Here is a 24,246-nt window from a genome sequence, read left to right as displayed (position 1 = left end):
GGGAGCCACTACCAGGTAGCTCACAGACGCCTCTGTTGACCGGCCAGTGGGTCCATTGCTCCCTGGCTGGGGCAGTGTGTAGTGAGACCAGATGTGGGGGACTGGAGGGGAAGGGACAGCGGCCTCGCTCCAGGAGTTCTGCTGCTTTGTGTGAATGTGGGCAGGTGGTTGACCCTAAGGGGAGCATGTACACGGGGCCTGGTCCTGCCCTCCCCTCACGCCCCAGCCCGTCCAGCCCACAGACCCTGCGCTGGGCTCTCCCCGCCCCAGGCTCTGGGTGCATCAGGTGCAAAGAGACCCTGAGGACCCCCATCTCCACCTGCGCCCCCCATCCTGCCTATTTGCCGCCTCAGACCCTGTCCCACCTGTCCCACCCCAAGACCCTGTCTCCCCCAGAACCCTCTCCCCCCAGGACCCTGTTTACCCCAAGACCCCATCCTCACTTCCCCCAGAAGCTTGTCCCCCCTCCCAGGACCCCACCTCTCCCAACCTAGGACCCTGTCCCCATTCCCCCAGGACCCTATCCCCACTCTGCCAAGGACCCTGGCTCCCCCAGGACCCCATCTGCCCCCAGGATCCCATCCCCGCTCCCCCCAGGACTCCGGCCCCCCAGGGAGGCCCGGGCTGGCCCGCTGTCTGGTTGGCTTTGCCTTATCCCTCATCGGTTTTTGTGAGAACAGCATCTGCGTCTGTCTCAGCCTCTTAATTTCACTTGCAGTCCACTGCCCCAGGCCCCCCTTGGGCGCGCCCTCAAATGTGCCGAGTGTGGAGCCCTCTCTGCGGCCGACGCCACCTCTGAAGCCGCCAGTAACGCCATGTTAGTGCCTCTCGTCGCCAGCGCCCGCCCGCCGGGCTCTGCTCTCCTCTGAGTCACGTTTTGTTTGTTTTAATCTTTCCTGTCATTTCTGTCACCTCTCCCGTCCACTCTGGGGTTCCTAGGCAGCCCCTGCCCAGCCTTCCCACCTCTACTCTCCTGCCAGGCTCCCCCTTCCATCGTCCTGGCCTTGCGGTACAGACAGACCAGAGAGCAGGGAGTCGGCCCGGCCTCAGGCCGCGGGCAGCGTGTGGCCGTGGACCGGGTGGGGCACTGGTCAGTGTGAGAATGTGGTCAGCTGGTGGCCATCGTCAGTGTGTGGTCGTGCTGGGGTCGGATCAGCGTTCTGTGAGCATGTAAGAGCGTGTGGTGTGCGTATGTGAGCGGATTGTGAGCGTGAGTGTGCAGGTGTGAGTGTGTGCGTGTTGGTGAACATCACGAGTGTGTGAATGTGAGTGTGAGAGAGGCAGTCACGGCCATGGAAACAGGTGGACGGCTCGGGGCCGGCTGGCTCGTTTGTTGACCGCAGGCAGCCACAGGGCTGTGAGTAGGGCAGGGACGGTGGGCCTGGGGTCTGGGGTGGAGGCCTGACCCCAGAGGGACCTTGGCACAGTTGAGAGTGGCCAGGTCATCTTGTCCCCAGACCCACACGTCCCCTGGGGCCCTCCTGTGTTCGCTCCCCGAGCTGGGCACTGGGGCCCAGGATTTCAGGAGCCCCGTGGAGAGGCCCTCCTGGCTGTGGGAAGCACGTGAGCTAAGGTGACACGGGATCAGGGCAGGCACTGGTCCGGTGGAGCCAGAAACGCGTGGATGGGAGGGTGGGAGGGGATGAGGCGACAGGCGGGCTGCTCCCTGCGGCGCAGGGTCTCCTCCAGCTGCTAACGCTGGGAGCACCGCCCTTGGGCCTCAGCATGGCCCTTTCCGTGTTTCACCACCCGTCTCGACGGGGCAGGGGGTACCATTTCACCCTGAGGTGCGGGGTCACGAGAGCCCTGGGGGTCGTTGCCTGCGAGGTCATGCATGCATCGAGTTGGAGGCAGGGTTCCTGCTGCTCCCTCATCCACACTCAAAGCCCCCCACCAGGGGCTCTTGATTTTCCAAGGAATGGAAGTTGCGACTGGCCACGGCCCCTCCCCGCCAGCCCTTCTCCTCCCTGCTGATCACGCCCGACCTGCCAGGTTTCTCCACGAGGCCTCTGCAGAGTGTCAGAAGCCGCAGAGGCTGGGCTGCAGGAATTTGAGTAATGGACAGTCCCTAGGCCCTGGCGTCTGCCATCCTCAGAAGCATCAGACTGCAAGTGTCGGGCCTCAGGCCCGAGAGAGGATGAGTCACGGCAGGATGAGGAGGATGGGAAGCTTTGGCGGGTGCGGCTCTGCCCCCCCTGCTGAGAACGTCGGAGGCGAGGGTCCAGGGGTCCCTCCTGCCTTGGAAGGGAGGAGACTGTTGGGCCCACCAGCCGTGGTGGGGAAACTGAGCCCCAGGCTGGAAAGGAGCTGTTGGGTGTGTGAAGTGGTGCAGGGCCCGCTGGGCAGGCTCTGTGCCAGGTAGCAGGCTCAGCAGGCGTGGAGGGAGGCAGGCCACCCGTCCTTCGAGGAGGAGGAATGCCTATGGGGACCCAGCCCACAGGCCCCTTCCTCAGCGCCAAGGGGCAGTGGGCCGGGGGTCAGCAGGGGCCCTGGAAGGGGAGGCGAGGAGGGGCTCTGGGAGGTCTGGCTCTGGAGCCTGTGCTGTGCCCAGGGGTGGAGAGAGGTGGGGACTCAGGAAGCCCCTGACCTGAGGGAGGCCTCGGGTGGGGACGGGACGGGAGCTCCATCCTGGGAAGAGCCGGGGCTGGGCCTGGAACGGGTCCCCGGGTCCTGGGGATGGGCCGAGGATGGCCAGGAGACGGAGGGCCCAGGAGGCTGGTGTTTTTGCTGTGCCGGCCCACACAGAGAGACATCTCAAGGGATGAGGACAGAGATGTCCCCGCGGGGCGGGGCCCCTTGTAGTCCTCCACCAGGGGCCAGAGGGGCAGAGCAGCTTCGCTGCTGAGCCACGTTGGAGGGGTGGGAGAGCAGAGCGTGCAGCTGGGGACACGTCCTGGCCCCTGGCCAAGGCCCCGCTGCTTAGTCCCAGCCGGACCCCAGGCCCTCCTGGCCTCTCTCCCACCAGCCCCGTGCCCCCACTCCTTCCTGGCGGCCCCGGCCCACATGCTGGCCCTGCTGTGTCCCGTGACCCCCACCGGAGCTCCCCTGGCAGTTCTGCGCCACCTGCTCCTGCCCCCTCCAGAGGAGGAGGGTGAGCCGTGAGGGAGGAGGGGACGCCAGCCCCTCCCTGGCATTAGTGATGAGGGCCCAGCAGCCCCTCCTTGCCCCTGCAGGCGGTTACGGGACCCTGGGGCGGAGCTCGCCCTGGCTGTGGTCCTCAGGCTACGGTGGCCCTGAGAGTCCTAGTAGTGGTGGGGATGGTCAGCATTTCCCAGACACCTGCTGTCCCCACAACAGCCGCTTGAGGTGACATAGTGTCCCCAGTGTACGGATGAGGAGACAGGCTCCGAGTGGTCACACGTGGTGCAGGGTGGGGCCTGGGCTGCAGAGGGCAGTGCCTGCCATGGGGGTGCTCCTGGAGGAGGGGCAAGGGCTGCGGGGCAGAGGCAGCTCCTCCCCGGGGAGCAGGGCCCGCCAAGAGGAACAAGTGCGTTGGTCTCTCTGTCCGTCTGTCTGTCTCTACCCTGGTGCCCTCTCTGCCTCGCCGTGTCTCCTCTGTCTCCTCCCTCACAGGTTCTCCTGCTGCTGCTCCCTGAGTGCTCTGGTTCTCTCTCTCCCGCTGTCCCTCTCTCTCTCCCTGTCTCTGTCCAGAGCTCAGAGGCCTGGCCAGGCGCCCTCCCCTCTGGCCATCTTGCAGTTTGGGCCCCGGACCCCTGGCTGGGGGCCTGAGAGCCCTGGGAGCCGGAACCAGCAGGGGCCTCCTCCCCTCCCCGTGGCCTCCTGGACAGTCAGGAACCTGGGTCTCCCAGAGAGCACCCTCCCCGCCGCTGCCCGGCCCCTTGAGACCACCCTCCTGAGTCCCAGCTCCTCGGGCAGCTGGGTGGGGGTTGCTGGCGGAACTCTGCTGCCTGGAGAGGAGGCAGCGAGGCTGGCTGGGGAGAGGGTCTCCAGAGAGAGGGCGGGAGGGCTGGGAGCCCCGGGGAGAGGGGGAGGCCCTGCGGGGCCCAAGGAGATGCACCCCAGGCGGGAAGGGCAGCCCGGCCCCCGGGGAGGGAGGTGGGCTGGGGCCAGGTCCCCGGGCGGCGCTGACGCCGACCCCGCCCGGTCCGCAGGGCCTCGCTCTGGAGCTCCTGCGTGGTGCTGCCGCTGCTGGCGCTGACCTGGATGTCGGCCGTGCTGGCCGTCACCGACCGCCGCTCCGCGCTCTTCCAGATCCTCTTCGCTGTCTTTGACTCGCTGGAGGGCTTCGTCATCGTGATGGTGCACTGCATCCTGCGCAGAGAGGTGGGCTGGGCTGGGCGGCACCCGCCAGGGCCGAGCCCCTCTGTTGGGGCCGGGCGCCCGCAGTGTCCCGGGGGCAGCAGGGCGGTCAGCCTGCCCCAGGCGCCGACACAGCCCCGTCCCGCGTGCCCTGAGGGGGAGAGTCTGGGCCGAGGCTGGGAAGTGGGGAGGGGCGGCTCCCGTGGCCCCTGACACTGGTGAGGTTGCGCTTGTGTCCAGCACGCAGCCAGGGCTGCGAGAATGGTCTCTCCATGATAGAACAGCTTCTTCCTGAGGATGCAGACAGGGAGGGGGGCTCCCTCCTCCAGGGGCCTGCGGGAATGAGAGCCACCAGAGACGTAAACAGCTTTCACGACAGCTGAGACTCCTATCCTGGCATCTTCTGGAACTCTCCAGAAGGTAGCAAGAGAAGGTTTTCACCAGACTCGGTTCCGACAGCCACGTGGCTGGTAGCAACGATTAAGGTGGCGTGCCCCCATCTCAGAGGGGCTGAAACATGAAAAGCCTGCGCCTCCGTGTGGGTGCAGTAGATGCCTGCTTCAGGGCCACCTGGAGACCAGTGAGGGGGTGCAGGGCAGCTGGCGGGGTGGGGGGTGAAGCTGGACCAGCTTTGGTGTCAGGGCATCAGCGGAGACTGAAGCGGGCAGACATATGAGATTACCACTACTTCCCCTGGAACCGCCCAGGAAGATGGCAGAGGTATGTTTTAAAGCAAGATGAGAAAGGATTGAGAGCAGAGGAGGCGACAGCAGCAAAGGCTGGGAGTCTGGGAAGCAGAGGGACAGGTGCTCGTGGCCTCAGCCCACCCGAGAGAGCCCGTCTGCAGCCGGCAGGGGGCGCCCTGCGGCTGCTTCACACCACCGACGCCCAGAGCACTTCCGGAAGTCGGGCTACCAGGGCCCTCTGGATGCCGAAGGAAGGTCCAGAGTGGACAATGGTTATCTGTCTGCCTAGGAGGTGGCTTCGATCCCCTCCTGGACTGGGAGGGTGGTCTCTCCAGCCTCCCCCACCTGGAGCTTCACTGTCTGGGGAGTGAACACTGGGCCCTGGCCTGGGGCGCCCTGCACCTCTGAAGATGGGGATGCCATACTGAAACGGATTGAGGGGAACCCACATGTGACCCCTGGTCACCCCGTCAGCTGAGGCCCCCAGCTCATTCCTGCGGGACCCCTGTCATGGCCCCTGTCAGTCCTGCGGGTCCAAGGAGAGCCTGTGCCGGCAAAGCCACAGACCCCCCAGCGGTGGGCCACAGACACAGCCCGGGAAGAAGAGACCTCGCAGACCCCGCGTGACATCTGCAGAGAGAAAACGCTGGCTCACCCGGCCCAGCACCCTTGCGTGCCCGCCCTGGTCCCTGGTTTACGCGTATTGGTGATTCTCAGGACAGCCCCACGGAGCAGTTACGGCCGTCCTCCTGTACAGATGGGCCGGCTCCAGGCCCGCACGGGCCACACTGAAGAGGCTCTAAGGTCACGCTCTTGGTCCTCGGCTGCCTGGCCCCTGGGAAGGGCCGTAATGGGTGAAATCCCCCTGGAGGGAGCATGCTGCTCTTGTGACGCGGCTCATCCTCCCGCAGTGCAGCACCCGGCTCGCTCTCTCACCCGAGGACCCTGTGGACGCGCAGGTGGGGCGTCTCCCCGGGGAGCCAGGGCCAGGCCCTTGTCTTGCCCCGAACTGTCAGGGAGTGAAAGCCATGGGGGACTCAGGACGTGTCTGGACACAGCTGACTCTCCTCAGCTCGACGGTGGGTTCTTACCCAAGGACTCTCGGCAGGAGGGCCAGCAGTGTGTTCTCGGGGGCTGGAACTCCCCAGTTTTGAGTTTTCATGCCACAGAGGGAGTAGAGAGCATCTCAGACGAGAGGAGAGGCTGAGCCCCACCCCATGCACTGGGGCCTGTGTGGATCGCTGAGCGGCCGCTCTGGGGGCCTCACCCTCGCCTTCCCGGCATGGCGCCTGTGGGGCGTGGGCTGCCCGTTCATCTCTGCTCTCCCTCCCCAGGTCCAGGATGCTGTGAAGTGCCGCGTGGTGGATCGCCAGGAGGAGGGCAACGGGGACTCGGGGGGATCCTTCCAGAACGGCCACGCCCAGCTGATGGTAGGTCTTGGAGCCCCCGCTCGGTGCCCCCACCGGATGTCTCTGGTCCTCACTCTGCCCAGAGCTTCATGGGCCGCAGCAGCCCCATTAGGAGGAAGTCCTAGCCCCGTTTGAGGTTGGGGAAACTGAGGCTCGCCATGGGGAAATTCTGGTCTAGGGTTTGCGGTGGGCGGCGTCGAGTGGACGAGTCTGGGCGGGGCTGGTGTCCACCCCAGGCAGTGACCTCTGGCCGCCCTCCCCCTCCATACGCCCTCCACACCTCCTCATTGCCCTCGAGCTCAGCCAGGAACAGAGCTTGGCTCGCTCGGCCTCCCCCCGGGGGCCTGCCCTGGCTTGTCCACTGACCCTCCACCCCGCCGTGGCCTGGTGTCAGGCCAGTCCTCAGGACCTGACCCGCTGGTCCTCCAGCATCACTGCATGCCTCGCCTGCTCCTGCTGCCCATGTTGCAGCTATCTGTCGAGATGTCGCCTCCTCCAGGGAGCCCTCCCTGCCCCCCCAGGCCCCCTGTTCAGGCCCCAGTCTCGCCCTGGGTGAATTCTCCACACTGTCGTTCGGCACCTGCTGCCCACCGGGTGTCCCGGGCACACGGTGAGCCTGCAGGCGGCAGGTGCTCATCCAGGTTTTGGGGTGCCCGGCCACCTCACGGTGGTTGTGAGGGCCACAGGCAGGGCCTCAGCAGATGCCAGCGGCTAGCCCTGGCGAGGCTGCTGGTGTCCTTGGGGATGAGGGCAGGGGCTGGTGGTGGGAGAAGGCTTGATCCTGGGCCCCCTGACACTTCTGGCCTGACCTCTGACCTCTGGTTTCTGGGGGAAGACCTTGCAGTTTTCCAGCCAACCTGATCTCTGCGTTTGCAGTGAAGGAAGCTCCAGACTTGAGATGGAGGGCCCGGCCATCCCCTGGGACCCCCAGCCCCTGGAGAAGGCCACAGCCCAGCCTGGGGTGGCCCAAGCGGGGTTCCCCAGCCGGCTGAGCTCCCTGAGGGCTGGGCCAGGGTCGCCCACGCCCACCTCCCCCAGCTCCTAGCCTGGGGTGGGGCAGGTGCTGCGGCAGGGACCACGGCCGCGGCTCCGGGGCAGCTGGCACGCCCTGGCACTGGACTTCTGTGTCCCAACCCTGCTCTGCCTCTCCCTGGCCGCTGGCCTCCATTTCCTCATCCCCGGGGTTGTGGTGAGGACCGAAGAGGTGACGTGGGGCAGGCCCCCATGCCTGGTGTGTGGGCGGGTGGTGGCCTGGGCAGCAGGGGGCTCTGGCCTGGGCTCTCTGTGCCCTGCCCCACTGGAGGGACAGAGCAGAGGGTTCTTGTACTGCAGGCCCAGGGGCAGGGGTTGGGGGAGACTGAAGCCGGAGGGGGCCGAGAGCGTGAGCGAGCTGCAGGGGGTCTGGCTTCCTGCTTCCCAGCTGATCCGTGAATGGCTTGGAGGGAAAACGTGCTCATGTGCGCAAGCGCGAGAACACACACACAGACACAAGCGCGCACGCGTGCGTGCACGCACACGCAGTAAGAGCACGCGGGGGTGCAGCCACGCCTCCGGGTTTCACTTTGATCACATCAGACGTGGGCGCCCGCGAGAGTGTAGACCTCTTTAGTCCTCAGGAGCGTGCACACACACACGTGCCCCTCCAGTGTGCCGCTGCGGCTCCAGCTGGGCCCTCCCCCTGCCCTGCAGGCCACGTGCTGCACAGGCAGCAACCCAGCCCCGACCCCTCGCCCACAGGCCTCACCCTGCCCTCTGTGTCTTGCAGACCGACTTCGAGAAGGACGTGGATCTGGCCTGTAGATCAGGTGAGCGCCTGACAGGTGAGAGCGACAGGCGGTCCTCGCCCGGGCCCACTCCTTCTTTCTCTTTTCTCCATTCATCTGTCTGTTCATCGTCTGTCTGCGTCCCACCCCTGCTTCCCACAGGCCCCACCGCGGCCCGGGAGCCCTGGTCTGAGCGGGGAGACGAGCATGAGGGCCATCTCTCAGGGCCTGGGCCGCCTCTGTGCCCGCCCCGCCCACCCCCCTAGAGGCTGCAGGCAGGGTCGGTGGGGCATGAGCAGAAGCCTCCAGAAAACTGTCCTGGAGCTCAGGCCGGCAGGTGTGAGGGACATCCAGTGCTGACGGAGTTCTCAGCACCTTCTGGGGCCTCCCTGGCCCCCTCCTCCCTCCTCGTGCCCCCAGTTCTCAGCACCCACACACCCTTCCGTCTTTGTCTTCCCTCCTCCTCACAGGGCAGCGAGGCTGGGCAAGCTCTGTGAGACCTGGAGCTGCCCCACCACCCGCCCCACCTCTAGCCGCTCACCCACCGCTGCCTGTCCATCAATGGCCCATGTTCTGTGTTGCCTTCATTTCTTCATCGTTAGTCCAACCATGGAGGAGGGATGGGAAACATCAATGGGAGCAGGAGGAAAGCAGGGAGAAGATCCCACTGCTGAGCCCTAGGCCAGCCATGAGCTTCCTGGGAGCAAGTGCAAAAAGGGAATCAATTGCCCAATAAAAGGAAGCTCCCCAAGTGTCACTGTTCTGTGAGCCAGGTGTCTGGGGAAGTGACAAGCAGTGTCTTTCTGGGCTATGGAGGCCCACCTGGTCTTGCTTTCCCTAGTCTATCAGATATTTGAGGAGCCCTTTCTCTTAGAGATAGCCATGTGGGAGGGGCTGGGACAGCCCCAGTGGGAAATGTCAGCTGCTGCCAGGTGGACCCCAGGAGGGCTTCCTGGAGGAGTAACCTGTGGGTTGGGCTGAACAGGAGGGAAACAGAACATCCTTCTTGGCTACTCTTAATCTCACATGCTCTAACCAACCTCCCTGAGAGATGACCCCAAGACTTGGGGGCCTTTGGGGGCTTGGGCCCAGCCCTGGTTGGGTGGTACTGGTCTCTCTGAGCCTCCAGTTCTTTCCTTATTAATCACATGGCCCAGCCTGGCCTGTGGTCTCTCGAGCAGCGACAGGCTGGCAGCGGGGGTGGGGGTCACACATGCGGTCGGGTGCTAGTGTGCAGAGGAGCAGGGACCCGCCCAGGCAGGCGTGGGGTAGGGGGGTGCACAACCTCGTTCACGGGCTCGATGCTGGCTCTGAGGTGGACGGGGAGAGCTCAGTGGGAGGGATGTGCAGGGGAGAGGCAGCGAAGGAGGGGGCCTTTCCTGACCCTGGTGGCGGGGGTGTGGGGGTGGGCAGACTTGGCAGGGAAGATGGCAGGTCCCCTGTTGGGACACGTGGAGTGGGGGCAGGACAGGCTGCAGACGTGGGGGCAGGGTGTTGCTGTCTGGAGGGTGGAGAGGAGAAGGGGCCCCGGACCTGCAGCAGTCGAGGAGGGGGAGGGGAGGAGGCCCAGGGGAGGGCGAGCGACTAGTGGCCTGGGCAGCTGGGGGGCTGTGTGCTGACAGCTGGGCGGCAGAGAGCAGCTGGCGAGCGCCGGTGTGTGGGAGCTGGGCAGGGGGTGGCGCAGGAGCCTGTGCACGCAGCCAGCTCGGGGAGGGGAGGGCGCTGCGGTCAGAGCAGGTTTCCTGAGGATGGGCGCTGAGTGGGGGTCAGAGGTCAAGGTGGTCTGGTCCCCACACAGCTGAACAGAAGAGGGGGCGGCTGGGCCCCCGGAGACAGGTCGTCGTCCTCACGGCGAGGAGCTGTGTCCCTGCCCTTGGCAGCTGCTGGGAAGGGCGCTGGGCGGGTGGAGGCCATTTGTCCTCTCAGGAGGACAGAGAGGCACCCGTGTCCCCGCCTTGTCTGGAAGGGCAAGGGAACCCCAGCTGCCGCAGCAGCAGACACAAAAGGGGGCGCTCCTGAGACCACCCCGCAGGAGGGACCACGTGGGACTTGGTGGCTCCCCCCAGGCCACCCTGACCCCTGGCCTCTGCCCGCAGTGCTCAACAAGGACATCGCAGCCTGCCGCACGGCCACCGTCACGGGCACACTCAAGCGGCCGTCGCTGCCCGAGGAGGAGAAGCTGAAGCTGGCCCACGCCAAGGCGCCGCCCCCCAATTTCAACAGCCTGCCGGCCAGCGTGTCCAAGCTGCACCTGCACGGCTCCCCCCGCCGCCTGGGCCCGCCCGACTTCCCCAACCATTCGCTGACCCTCAAGAAGGACAGGGCGCCCAAGTCCTCCTTCGTCGGCGACGGGGACATCTTCAAGAAGCTGGACTCGGAGCTGAGTCGGGCCCAGGAGAGGGCCCTGGACACGAGCTACGTAATCCTGCCCACGGCCACGGCCACGCTGCGGCCCAAGCCCCAGGAGGAGCCCAAGTACAGCATCCACATCGACCAGATGCCCCAGACGCGCCTCATCCACCTCAACATGGCCCCCGATGCTGGCCTCCCCGCCCGCAGCCCGCCCTCCCGCCAGCCCCCCGAGGCGCCCCCTGCCCAGCCCCCGCCGCCGCCCCCGCCGCCCCCGCCCCCCCAGCAGCCTCTGCCACCGCCGCCCACCCTGGAGCCGGCGCCCCCCAGCCTGGGGGAGCCCGGGGAGCCCCCCGCTCACCCGGGGCCCAGTGTGGGGACGGGGACCAGGAACGAGAACGTCTCCACCTTGTCTGTGAGCTCTCTGGAGGTGAGGGCAGCCCGGGCCGTGGGGCAAGGCGCATGGGGGGCGATGAGGTTTGGGCTGGGCTCCACCGGTGGGGCTGGCCACCAGCGTCGGGGGGGCTGGCACCCTGGCCCACCCCTGCTGGGAAGTGTCCCCTTGGCCAGAAGGGAGACCAGGCCTGTGCGGGGAGAGCGTGTCTTCCTTGCCCGCATAGCCAGGAGGGACAGGGTCTGCTGGGGATCCGGGCTCCTCGCTCTGCCGGAGGAAGCAACCTCCGGGACAGGGAGCCGCGGCCCCGCAGTGGTGGTCCCACCTGTTGCAGGGGGCTCAGGGGCCCACAGCCTGCACCCACCGAGCTGGATTTGCACTGGCTTGAGTTCAGCCCCAGCGGCCCTGCCTGCCCACCGTCTTCCCCCAGAGCCCCTGGGCTGCACCCCCAGTGTCTTGGCACACAGAACCGCAGCTCGAGGGCACTGGAGGCGTGTCCCCCAGGGCTTGGCCGGGACCCCGGGCAGGCACGGGTGTGGGGTCCCGGTCTCCCCCATCCTCAGGCAAGAAGCACCTGGACTTGCGGTCTAGGGGAGTTGAGGGAACTGGGTGCAAGTGCGCACAAACTCCTTCTCCCCACAGAGGCGGAAGTCGCGGTACGCAGAGCTGGACTTCGAGGTGTGTGCTGGTGTTCCCTTCCCTGAACACCTGGGCCCCCAGCTCAGGCCCTTCCAACAGGCAGGGAGGGCTTGAGGAGGAGGACCCCCCCACCCGGTAGGCCGCGTCCCCAGGCAGCCCCCGTCTAGGCTCAAGACTCACTGCCTCTCCTCCCCCTGCAGAAAATCATGCACACCCGGAAGCGGCACCAGGACATGTTCCAGGACCTGAACCGGAAGTTGCAGCATGCCGAGAAGGACAAGGAGGCGCTGGGCGCGGACAGCAAGGTCTGGAGGGCGGGGCTGGGGAGCTGTGGGCAGAGCCAAGGGGTGGGGCTGGGGGCGGGGGCCGGGGAGCTGTGGGTGGAGCCGAGGGGCGAGGGGTGGGGCTGAGGCCGGGGCCTGGGTGCTGGGGGCGGGCCCTGGGGTGGGGGGGTGAGAGGTGGTGCAGTGGGCGGGGCTGCGGGAGCTGGGGGCTGGGCCTGGGCGGGCCGAGGGAGAGGTCTTAGGTAAGGTTGCCGTCTCCCTCCTTCCAACCGGTTTCATCCGTCCGTTCATTCATTCGTTCGGTCTTTCCCAACGCCTGGCCTGACCCAGCCCACGCTAGACCCTGGAGAGACAGGGCAGGCAGATGGGTCTGTCCCAGGGGACCCTATCCGGAAGGGCAGGCAACGGGGTGTCGCGCAGCTGGGACTGGGGTTGCCTGGACAGGGCTGCGTCCCAGGAGAGGGTAACAACCAAGCCAGGCGAGAGGTGCTGAGCAGGCAGGGGCCTGCAGGCTGGTTTTGCCTGCAGGGGGTCCCCAGGCGCTGACCAGAGGTGGGGGCCGCCCCCTTTGCGGTGTGAGAGAGGCTCTGCTTCCATGCTTCTGTACTGGGGTCTCCCGCTGCCCCCTCTTTCCCTTCCTCTGGTCTCTTCCTCACTGTTTTGTTTCTTGTCTGCATCATTTTCTCCTCTTCCCATCTGTTTCTGCTCTGTGTCTGTTCTCGGCCGCCACCCCTCTGCACCCTCGCCGGCCAGCAGCCAGAAAAGCAGCCGACGCCCAGCAAGCGGCCCTGGGAGAGCCTTCGGAAAGCCCACGGGACGCCCGCGTGGGTGAAGAAGGAGCTGGAGCCCCTGCCGCCGTCGCCCCTGGAGCTGCGGAACGTGGAGTGGGAGAAGTCGGGCGCCACGATCCCGCTGGTGGGCCAGGACATCATTGACCTCCAGACTGAGGTCTGAGCGGGCGGGTGGCGGCCACGCAGCGGGCCACGGAGGAGGGATGCCGCTCTGCCCGCTCCTGCTGCAGGACGGGCACAGACACGCTCACGGGCGGCGGGCCAGGCCGCGCCCCGGCCTCAGGGCGCTCGGACGGCGGCCAGGCAGAGGCCCGCAGTGCTGGGACCAGAGCCAGACAGGACAGGAGGTGGCGGCGGCCCAGGCGGGCACAGGGCTCCAGAGGCCAGAAGGTGCCTCAGACTCTGCCCTCCTCAGGCCCAGCCCTGGCCGGCAGGCGGGCGAGCGGGCGGGCGCGGACAGTGGCCAGGCTGGCGCGGCCAGCATCCCTGGATGCCCGCCTGAGCTGCTGCAGCAGAGAACCAGCCTGCTTGGCCCAGCCGGCCAGCACCGTTTTTTAGACACCCCTACCCCTCCAGAAGCAGCCCCCACACCCCTCCAGGGCCCGGGGCCCCTGCCCAGCCCGGGTGAGAGCACAGTCCTCTCACTTGCGCCGCCCCCAGGGGCAGGACTAGAAGCCCACTCCAGGAAGAAGCAGGGGTGGGGAATCTATTTTTTCTCTCCTTTTCTTTTCTTCAATAAAAAGTAAAAAACCCATGTTCTCTGTGTGTGGTCTTCTCTGTGCAGCACCCAGGCCATGGCCCCAGTGGGCTGGGGGTGGGCTTCACTGGCCAGTCATGGTCCCTCCACCAGGGTCAGGGAGGGCTGGGGAGGCCTGGTGAGCACCGCGGCTCCACCCCTGCCCTAAACCCTGCTTGGGTCTCAGGAGTGGACTCTGCGTGGCCTTGGCCCCCAGGCCAGCAGTCAAGCGGCCCCCAGCCATCCCATTCCCCAAGGGAGCTTCCAGGCGACTTGATGGGGAACCTCCATGCTGGTTCTCTTCTGCTCCCTTGCCTCTTCTCAGACTCTTGGATCCACAGGGGGTGCATTTGACTTCCCTGTGTCCTGAGTCATTACAGGAGAGACAAAAGCAACAAATGGTGCTTTTTAAAAACATTCTGAGACCGTAAAAAGAATTTCAGGGGCCTTGGGGCTCCCCCCTCCTTCTGGCTGACCTTGGTGGGCCCACACCTTCTTCCTTCTTCCCACCTCTGGGCCCAGGGTCCCTGTCTGGGGTCTGAGCGGAAGCTTTGAGATGCCGGCGTGAACCGCAGCACTGGGTCCTGCGTCTTCTCCATGTGTCCAGCAGGGGGCAGCCTGAGCCTCTGCAGGGAGCCTGGCTGGGAGCTGGGAGGCTGGGAAGGTCCCCACTGCAGCACAAGCCTGTGCTCCCCGCTGGGGAGCCCCAGGGCCTCAGGCAGCCGGGAGACCCTGCTGGGCCCTGAGAGGGGGAGCATGTGGGTGGGCCACTGGGGGCCCAGCACCCCGGGATTATGGCCCCCCAACCATGTCATCCAAACTGAAAACAATGCCAAGCTTAAGCGGAGCCAAAAAGTGGGGTAACTGCCTGGCATGGGGTTCCCACGCGGCCTTGCCCGTTGCTTGGTGCTCCCTACTGAGGGCGCAACTCGTGGGTGTCTCGCCAGGTGTGGATGTGTCCCTGATCCCCCCAGGGTCCTCACCAGGTGGAGAGGTGATGGGAAGAGGCTGGGTGAGTGACCGCAGTGACTGCGGGTATCACAAGTGACCCGAGGAATAGAGAGGGACCACAGATGACCATGCGTGGCTGCGAGGGGGGGTGAGTGACCGCGAGTGACCACAAGTGACCCTGCGTGAGTGGACAACAGGGAGGGAGTGTGGCCACTGCAGCAGCCAAGAGGGGATGGCACAGAGCCCTCCAGGGCCACAGCAGGCGCTCAGGAACCAGCATTTTATGGCAACGGGCCCATAGTCTCTGAGCCACAATTCAGAACACTTCAAAAACTCAAAAATTTTTGGTGAGATTTGGCAGGAAAACCCGACCCAAACTGAGGTTTGTTATAGTTCATTTGAACCACTAAATGCACATATGCACATCTTTGTGTGGCCTCCTGGGATGCTCAGTGAAATCTCACACGCGCGCTGTTCTAGCTCTAAACCCAGGGAGGTCCTGAATTCCAGATCTGTCAATGCAGGGATTCAGATGAGGGTTGTGGCCTGGGCTGGTTTTCTCATCCTCCTGCTGTTACAGAAGGAAGCTGGGAGAGCCCCTGGGAACCGGAGGTCCAGATGGAGAAAATCTGGAGCCCCCAGCATACTCCTGGGGAAGGCAGCACAGAGCCCTGGGCCAGGGTTTGGGGCGGGGGGCTTCTTACCACCTTCCTTATGGAATGACCAGGCCACAGTCTTGCCAGCTCCCTGACATCCTCTGCCATGCACACACTTAGCACCACGTAAACAGAAAAACTGAAAAAAAAAAAAAAAGATGGACCCAAGTCACACACTGCCTACATGCAAGGGGAACAATTCAGTATTAACTCCTGGTGTCAGTACTTAACATGTGACCAGGCTCAGGTTCAGTGTGTGACCAGGGTCAGGGCTCAGTCTGTGACCAGGATCAGGGCTTGAATTGTGACCAGGGTCAGGGTATCAGTGTATGATCAGGAGCAAGGCTCAGAGTATGACCAGGATCAGGGCTTGAAAAGTGACCACGGTCAGGGCTCAGTGTGAGACCAGGGTCAGGGATCAGAGTGTGACCAGGGTCAGGTTCAGAGTGTGACCAGGAGCAAGGCTCAGAGTGTGACCAGGATCAGGGATCAGAGTGTGACCAGGGTCAGGGATTCGAGTGTGACCAGGTCAGGTTCAGGATGTGACCAGGGTCAGGGCTTAGTGTGTGAACACTGTCAGGGATCAATGTGTGACCAGGGTCAGAGATCAGAGTGTGCCCAGGGTCAGGGTTCAGCGTGTGACCAGGGTCAGGTTCCACGTGTGAATAGGGTCAGGGATCAGGGTGTGACCAGGGTCAGGGCTCAGTGTGTTATCCAGGAGCAAGGCTCAGAGTGTGACCACAGTCAGTGCTGAGTGTGTGACCAGAATCAGGGATCTGTGTTTGACTAGGGCCAGGGTTCAGTGTGCACCCAGGGTCAGGGCTCAATGTGTGACCAGGAGCAAGGCTCAGAGTGTGACCCGGCTCAGGTTGAGTGTGTGACCGGGTTCTGGGCTCAGAGTGTGACTAGGGTCAGGGCTTAGATAGTGCCCAATATCATGGATCATTTTGTGACCAGGATAAGGGCTTAGTGTATGATCAGGGTCATGGTTCAGAGTGTGACCATGGTCAGGTCAGCCCGTGACCAGACTCCTTTTTCCCCTTCATCCCACTCTTTCCCTCCAAGAAAGCTGTGTCTTTCTGGGAGAGGCCACATGCTGCGTCTTGCTTGGGCCCCATGGTTACAGCTCTTCGATGCTCCATGACCGCCTGGGATGGTGCCTAGTCACAGAAATTGCTGTCCGCTCCCTCGTTCTCAATGCAAGAAGCCTGCCAGGGATGTTCCCATAAGATTCGTCAAAACCTTGGGCCCTGCGTGGGTCTGCCCTCCATCACCTTCTTGTCTAGCCCTGCTGGGCAGTGCTCTGGGCCGGGGGCTGTGAGGTGCTCAGAGCTAGAAGGGGGGGGCTTCTGCAAGTTTCCCTCTGTATTCATCCAGCCATTCAGACTGCTCTTGACACTGGACAAGGCGGGGATCGTGATGCTATCTACAGAGGAGGAAACTGAGAATCCTGGTGGCTGAGTGCTGAGGCCAGTGTCCCAGAGGAGTGAGGGCATAGCTGGGCCTGAACTCAGCTCTCTTGACTCTCATTCTTGGACCATCCTCTCCATGGGTAGGTTACCCAAGGGCAGCAGTGGCGTCTCCAACTGCAGTTTCCTCCATCAGAAGCGCCTCCTGTCCTGTGGAGTTCAGAGCTGACTAGGCCACCAGAAAGATCCTCCCGGACCTTGTGTTCCTTTGATTCTCTTGGCTTCTTTGTACAAGTGCCATCCTCCAGGAACCTGTCGTCAGTGAAGCTGATACCACTTCCTCTGCCACCCTCCGTCTACCATCAGCAGCACCACACTGCCCTAGGGAGAGGTGTGGGGCTGCTGCTGGTGGTGATTACCATGATGAGCAGGAACACGTGTGGCCAAATGTGATGGTGATGGTTTTGTGGAGGAAGCTGGAGCTGGAGATCTTGGTGGTGGTAATGATGGGGATGATGGTGGTGGTGGTGATGAGAATGGTGGTGGTGATGAGAATGATGGTGGTGATGGTGGTGGTTCTGGTGGTACTGGTGATGACGGTGGTGGTGATGATGGTGATGATGGTGGTGATGGTGGTGGTGGTGATGCTGATGGTGGTGATGGTGGCGGTGGTGGTGGCAGTGATGGTGGTGGTGGTGGTGGTGATGGTGATGATAGTGGTGATGGTTGTTGTGATGGTGATGATGGTGGTGGTGGTGATGGTGGTGGTGGTGGTGGTGATGGTGATGGTGGTGATGCTGATGGTGGTGATGGTGGCGGTGGTGGTGGCAGTGATGGTGGTGGTGGTGGTGGTGATGGTGATGATAGTGGTGATGGTTGTTGTGATGGCGATGATGGTGGTGGTGGTGATGGTGGTGGTGGTGGTGGTGATGGTGATGGTGGTGATGGTGATGGTGGTGGTGGTGGTGGTGGTGATGGTGGTGATAGTGGTGGTGATGGTGGTTGTGGTGGTGATGGTGGTGATGGTGGTGGTGGTGATGGTGATGGTGGCGCTGATGGTGGTGGTGGTGGTGGTGGTGGTGGTGATGGTGATGGTGGTGATGGGGGTGATGGTGTTGGTGGTGATTGTGGTGGTGGTGGTGATGGTGATGGTGATGGTGGTTGTGGTGGTGATGGTGGTGATGGTGGTGATGGTGATGGTGATGGTGGTGGTGGTGGTGGTGGTGATGGTGGTGATGGTGATGGTGGTGATGGGGGTGATGGTGTTGGTGGTGATTGTGGTGGTGGTGATGGTGGTGTGGTGATGGTGATGGTGGTGATAGTGGTGGTGATGGTGGTTGTGGTGGTGATGGTGGTGGTGGTGGTGGTGATGGTGATGGTGGTGGTGATGGTGGTGATGGTGGTTGTGGTGGTGGTGATGGTGATTGTTTGGTGGTGATGGTGGTGATGGTGGTGACGGTGGTAGTGATGGTGATGGTGGTGATGGTGGTGGTGATGATGGTGGTGTGATGGTGGTGGTGGTGATGGTGGTGGTGATGGTGATGATGGTGGTGATGGTGGTGTTGATGGTAGTGTGATGGTGGTGGTGGTGGTGATGGTGATGATGGGGGTGGTGGTGCAGGTGGTGATGGTGATCGTGATGATGGTGGTGGGGAGTGATTTTGGTGCTGGTGATGCCCAAGACAGCAGCCACTATGATGTTCCTGGCGATTGTGCTTATGGAATTGAAAATGAGGATCTCACCAGCTCACTTGTCCCCCACTCCCACAGACTGGGAGTAACTGGAAGCTGGATGGTAGATGACTGGGTGGAAGGAAGAAGGCATAAGGACAATGACTAGAGTCTCTGAGTCACCTGGGGGGTGGAGATGACAGGAGCAGCAGCTGTCAGGTGCTATGAATTTCATCAGCCCCCACACTCCTGAGATCCGGAGGCAGCGTCTTCTCACCTGACTTCTTTCTGCTCCTTCCTCCTGTCAGCAAAGCACACAGGGCCAGAGGGGAGGGAGGCCCAAGAAGTTCCCCCACTCCTGCCTGGAGTGGCTCTGCCTCTAGTCAGGTAGAAGCTCTTTCTGGCAAAGTCTTCACACCTGCTTCTCCCCCACTTCCTGGCCCCAATCCAGCAGCAAACACACCTGCTGTCGGGAAGTCCTTCCTCCAGTCTAACCTCATGCTGCAGTATGAGGGGTTGCTGTCTTCACCAGCAGACTCTGTTCTTGGTTCTTTCTCTTCCCCTCCGTCCATCTTGACGACCACTCTCTCACCACCGTCTGGACTGCTCCTTGACCACCCAGTGGGGCATCCCCTAACCTCTGCTTCTCTTCCTGGTCCCATTCAAGATGAGGGACAGACCCTCCAGGCTCCTACCACCTCCCCAGGCCCTGCTTCCCACATGGGCTTGTCTCCAGACAGGAGCAAATCCACGGTGTGCTTCATGCTCCAGGATTTGTTCTAAAACCTTCCACTAGCTGGGGGTGCCCCTGCTCCACTCACCATCAGCTCACTGTGACCTCCTCCTGAAACCTGGGCCTGTGGGATGGGGGGACATGGGACCTGTGTGGCTCCCCTGAGGTGACAAGGCAGCTGGTGTCCCACCTGAGAAGCTCAGAAACTGCTACCCAGCCCCTCTCCGCCATCCCACTGCCCTAGGAGGTGACCAGGCAGCCCTTTCGGACAGATATAAAATCTGGGGGCCCCAGCCGCCAGCCCCCCAGACCTCTGTGGGCGTCTTGGCTGGAGGTATTGTTCTAAGGAGTCCCTGCGCCCAGGCCCTGGTGATGGTGTCAAGACCCTGCCTGGAGCTGCCCCCAGACCTCAGAGAGCATCGGTCAAGCAGGGAGACAAGCCCCTGTCTACCTTCCCACTCTGCCACCCCCCTCTGTGGCCCGGGGAGCCCCCGGACACCCTGCAGAGGAGGGATCCCCGCCGTCCCCTCCCTGCAGACCCATGGGAGATGGTGGGGGTGTTTCTGGCCCCCGCAAGATCCTCTCCTACACGTCCCCACCTGGTGCACCCCTGCCCACTGGGGCGTCCCCGTGCCTCCAGCCAGGTCTGCTCAGAGCGGCCCACAGAGGGTCCCACGGGCGGGGGAGACCCCCTAATGCAGGGTGAACCCATCGTGGCCAAGGGCCTGGCTGGAGGCCGGAGATCTTGACCTCAGGCAAACCCCTTCACTCTGGGCCTCGGTTTCCCCTCCAGCACCGGGGGAGCAGACAGGGTGACTGAGATCCTTTCCGGGGCCAGCCGTCTGTGACTCTGCAGCGGGCTCCCCAAGTATTTTTTCCGGCCCTAAAAATACCCAGGAGGGGAGGGGTGTCTCTGAATAGCTTGCGAACGTGCCAGTCACCCCGCCACGTGGAGCGGAAATGCCTCCAAATAAGGCCCTGGCTGAGCCGGAAGCGAGCGCCCAGACAGTCACTGCTCACGTCAGCCTCCCAGCTGTGCACTCCAGAACCTTCCCTCCCAGCGCTGCCAGCCCGGGGGCCCTGTGCCTGAGGGTCTCCCCCAGAGGGCGGTCGGGCCTGGGGCTGGGTGCGGGGCAGGGGTCCTGGGAAGCCGGGCTCAGGCTAGAACTCCTTGAACAAAGAGCATCGGGGTCTCAGAACTCCGAGTTGTGGAACCTAAGAGGGACTGGTCCAGAAGCTCACATTCACGCCTATGGACTCTTAGGACATGTCCCCAAATCTCAGGGCACATGAGGGCAGGGCATCTCCAGGAGGGTAGTCTGGGCTTCCCGCGTGCCCTCCCTGGCACCCCAAGCCTGGCCTCTCAGTGAGTGGGGACCCCGACTAGGGATGGGGGGGCGGCCCGGAGCCCCACTCAGGCCAGCTGCAGAGTGAGGGCAGCCAGCTGTTCTGGGAAGGCGGAGGAGGTGTTACTGGCTCGATATGGCTCTCTGGGAACACCATATGGATCCCGCCCAGGAAGAGTTGCTGGGAGGAGGCAGGAGACGGCACCCCCATCGGCTCCCTCCACCTCTGTCCCTGGGAGTTCCTGGGGAGGCAGATGGTGAGTGGGGGTGGCCTGGCCTGGAAGTCTGGGGTTCCGGGGCGGCTGGGCTGCTCCTGACCTCATGGGGCCCTGTCCCCTCGCTGGTTTTCCTCCACCAGCCTGGGCAGACTCCTCTCTTGTCCTTCCTGATCCCACCCAGACCCTTTCCAGGCTCAGGTCCCCCAGTCCTCAGAGGGGAGACAGCTGACAGACTCCGCCCAGTCTTCCAAAGGGCAACCTCCCAGACAGACAGATGAAGGTGTGCCTGGGGGCCAGGACAGGAAAGAGGAGGGATGGAGAGGAGCTGAGGGGGCTGCTTCGCTGGAGGAGAGAAAGACCTGGTGGCCTGGTGACGGCATCCTGAGAGCCGGCAGGGGAGCCAGAGCAGGGACGTGACCCCCCAAGCCTTCCTGGAGGAGCAGACTGGGCTGAGCCTGGAGGTGGGTGGGATAGGCAGTTGGGCATCCAGCTCAGAGGCTGCTGATGGCAGGAGTGCTGGGCAGGAGGCCTGTCTGCTGCCAGAGGAGGGAGGTTCCATCCTCGGGTCCCACCCCTGGGGGAATTTGGGGGATTCTGGGGCCCAGAGAGGTCTCCAGCCCACCCCAGGACACCAAGTCACTAGGAGGGAGGTGTGGCTGGGGTCACACAGGCGGGGCCTGGACCCTGCTTGGCCAGCCCTAGAGCCCCGAGTCCCGGCCCCACCCAGGCTCTCACCAGCCTCCAGCAGCCTCTGCCTTTGGCTGCCAGAGGCTCTCCGGGCCCCATCTTGCGGGAGGCTCCTGCCCTGCCCACCCCTGGTTCCGAGGCTCCCCAGGGTCACCATGTCTTGCATCAGGCTTTGGCCTGGAGGTCTGGTCCCCTCGGGACAGGAGCCACCCAGAGCTCTGGCAGGCACCTGAGGTCCGCTCTTCTGACGGCTGGGTGGACTGAGAGGGACCCTGGGGAAGCAGGCCCGCCAGCGCATGCTGGGGAGGGTTCACGGACCACCTTCACCCGCCTCCAGGTGTGTGCCAGGGGATGTGGCTGCCACGGGAGGAGGGGGACAGTGGCAGCAGGCAGGACAGGGAGAGGCGAGGGTGGAGGCAAGGCCGGGGTCCAGGCGGAGGAGCGGAAGCCGTGTGCCGAGGGCAGTGGCCCTCTCTGGACGTTTGAGGCAGAGGCAGCCTCAGTCTGGTCTCATTGGTCCCCTTGGTCCCAGTGGCCCATGGGTGCAGCACCTGCTGGGCGCCAGGTTCGCAGGGTCGCTGGTGGTAGGCATGAGGGCTCCTGGAGGAGGCTCCCAGAGCAGGTGAATGGCAATGAGGACCAGAGCCATCACACACGGCCTGTCAGGGCGCCTGGCACTGGTGAAGGGCTGGGGGGTGATGGCACGCATCTGTGACAACCTCCCAGCACCCCTGAGGGGCAGGTGCCATTATCATCATTCCCCTTCACAGAAGAGGAAACGAGGCACAGAGAGGGTGAGTGACTTGCCCAAAGTTGCAGAGCTAAGCCAGTGGTGGGCTTTGAACCCAGGCATTCAGGCTGCAGCAGCCGCGATCCTAACAAACACCGCACCAGCCACCTGTGCATGCAGTGTTTGCAGTGACAGAGTGTTGTCTGAAGAAAGAGAGCCATTTCCATTCAAGACTGAATACAAAGTGGGAAGTAAGACCCCATGCTGACATATTAATTATCTGGGTCTGGGCTCTTCTGAAGTGCCAACCGGATGCCAGGTGCTGACACAGGTCCCAGGCAGGAGGGGAGCACACCGCCTTTGTTTGCCTCCCGCCTCTCCTGTTCTCCCGGAACCGCTGCAGCGGGCCACTGGCTCTCTTCTGCTAGGTCCAGAGTCCGCGCCCACGCCCTGCCACCCGTCCCCACCTCCTTGTCGGCCCTTTACACCAGGGGACTTTCCTCTCTCTCCGGACACTTCCACATCTCCCCTTAACTAGTCCTCCTCATCAGAATTTAATTATAGAACTATTCAGGCTTTCTACTTGTTCCTGAGTCACTTTCACTAGGTTATATATTTTTAGAAATCCATCTATTTCAACTAAGTTTTCAAATGTATTGGAATTAAATTGCTCATAATATTCTTATTCCCTTTTTGATCTCTGATATGTTTGCAGTTGGGTCCCCTTTGTCATCCCTAATGTTGTTTGAATTGTGTCTTCTCTCTTTGCTTGTTCAACTTATCAGTTGTAAAAAACAAACTTTTGACTTTGTGGATCCACTGTATTAAGTCTCTCCTCTCTTTCATTAATTCCTGCTCTTATCTTTATTATCTTCTTTCTTTAGGTTTATTATGAACGAAAATATTTAACTACTTAAGCTGGATATTTAACACATTAATTTTTAGCCTTTATTATTGTCTAATACAAGCATTTTAGGCTACAAATTTCCCTCGAAGTGTTGCTTTAACTCCACCCTACAAGTTTCCATATGTATTATTTTCATTCAGTTTTAATGGTTTTTAAATTTCCATTATAATTACTTTCTTTGATATATGTTACTTTATATGTTTTAAAAGTTCTGAACCACAGGAATTTAAAAATCTACCTTTTTGTGATTTCCAACTTAATTATAATGCTGCCATAGAATGTAGCCCGTATGAGACTTGCTTTGTTGCATAGTATGTAGCAATTTTTAAAAATTTTCCATATGTATTTTCTAATTGCTGAGCTAACAATCACTTATATGGTCATTAAACCAAGCCTGTCAATTTCGTTGCTGAAATCTTCTATATATTCAATTATTTTGTATCTGCTTGACCTACCAATGGTTGAAAAAGATGTACTGAAATTCCCCTCTATGATAGTAGATTTTCTGTTTGTAATTCTATCAAATTTTGCTTCATATGTTTGTATGTTCTTTTACATGGGGAATACAAGAAGTTAGAGCTGTTATATCTTCCCAGCAAATCAGATCTTTTATCCTTTTGAAGTGACCATCTCTCTATATAACAATGTTTTCATCTTTTGACTTGAAGTCATCTTGTCTGATGTTAATATAAATACTCTAACTATCCTTTGTTAAATAGTATTCTCATGGTTTCATTTTCAAACTTTAGGTGTATCTTATGTAACAGCAGACAACTGGACTTTTAAAATCCAATCAGAAAATCTGTTTTTTAACTAGTTTTTTAATTACATTTTTTGTAATTACTGATTTCTTTGGGCTTGTTTCTCCATCTTGCTTAGTTAGTGCTCTATATTTGTCCTACTTTCACTGTACTTTTAAAAAACCCTCTTTCTTTTTTGAAATGTTTACATTTTTTAAATACTTATTTTTAATCCACTTTTGTCTTTTATTGGTCTGGAAACTACACAGATTCTTTCTATTCCTTTTCAGCTTACCTTTGAAATTTTACCAGTTATTTAACTGAACAAGGTCTAGAATTTATCAAGGTATTAACCCCTCTTTCAAACAATACAAGGACCTCAGAACATTTTAATCATTCTCTTTGGGCGTGCGTGGTAACACTGTCTATTGTTTTAGTTCTGTATTTTTTAACTCCATAAATTAGACATTATTATCTTTTTAAAAAATAGACAATGTTTGGTTATATTTACTTATGTGTTTAACAGTTTCTTTGCTCACCATTTAATTGGGTTCTTCACCCAATTCTGATTCCTGGAGGCCAGCTGCACCACACACCAACAAACAATGCTCCGGACACCAGCTGGGTGTCCTTCAACTTAATTCTGACATCATCTACCTGGAGCTAGTGCCAGACCCCACAGGCTAGGGGCTCAGTGCTACAAGACTGCCCATCCCCCCTCACTTCAAATGCCAGTCCCGGGTCCAGGTCATCACTTGTGCTTCTGACCAACCGGCTACAGGTTGTAAGTTCCCACGACCCCCTCCTTGGGTTTGATTAATTTGCTGGAGTGGCTCACAGAACTCAGAGAAATATTTTGCTTACTGGATCATCGGTTTATTATGAAA

General features: G+C 61.2%; 1 protein-coding gene across 11 annotated transcripts in view; it reads left to right on the top strand.

Moving 5' to 3' along the window:
- Positions 1-13,329, top strand: part of ADGRB1 (adhesion G protein-coupled receptor B1) — an 88,976-nt gene extending 75,647 nt beyond the window's left edge. For 4 of the 11 annotated variants that reach the window (XM_087447380.1, XM_087447376.1, XM_087447387.1 and 1 more), the window contains 8 exons: positions 719-817; positions 4,113-4,284; positions 6,281-6,376; positions 8,121-8,175; positions 10,215-10,897; positions 11,504-11,539; positions 11,701-11,805; positions 12,538-13,329. In XM_087447380.1, coding sequence (XP_087303506.1) covers positions 719-817; positions 4,113-4,284; positions 6,281-6,376; positions 8,121-8,175; positions 10,215-10,897; positions 11,504-11,539; positions 11,701-11,805; positions 12,538-12,738 — 1,447 coding nt within the window. In that variant the 3' untranslated portion in view covers positions 12,739-13,329. The remainder of the gene's footprint in view (positions 1-718; positions 818-4,112; positions 4,285-6,280; positions 6,377-8,120; positions 8,176-10,214; positions 10,898-11,503; positions 11,540-11,700; positions 11,806-12,537) is intronic. The other 7 variants (XM_087447386.1, XM_087447385.1, XM_087447379.1 and 4 more) reach the window with 6 other exon arrangements.
- Positions 13,330-24,246: the final 10,917 nt, after the last annotated feature.

This window comes from Ceratotherium simum, chromosome 23 (genome assembly GCF_057802395.1).
Source record: "Ceratotherium simum simum isolate JZ-2026a chromosome 23, ASM5780239v1, whole genome shotgun sequence".
Lineage (NCBI taxonomy): Eukaryota > Metazoa > Chordata > Mammalia > Perissodactyla > Rhinocerotidae > Ceratotherium > Ceratotherium simum.
This window is presented reverse-complemented; position numbering and strand designations above follow the sequence as displayed.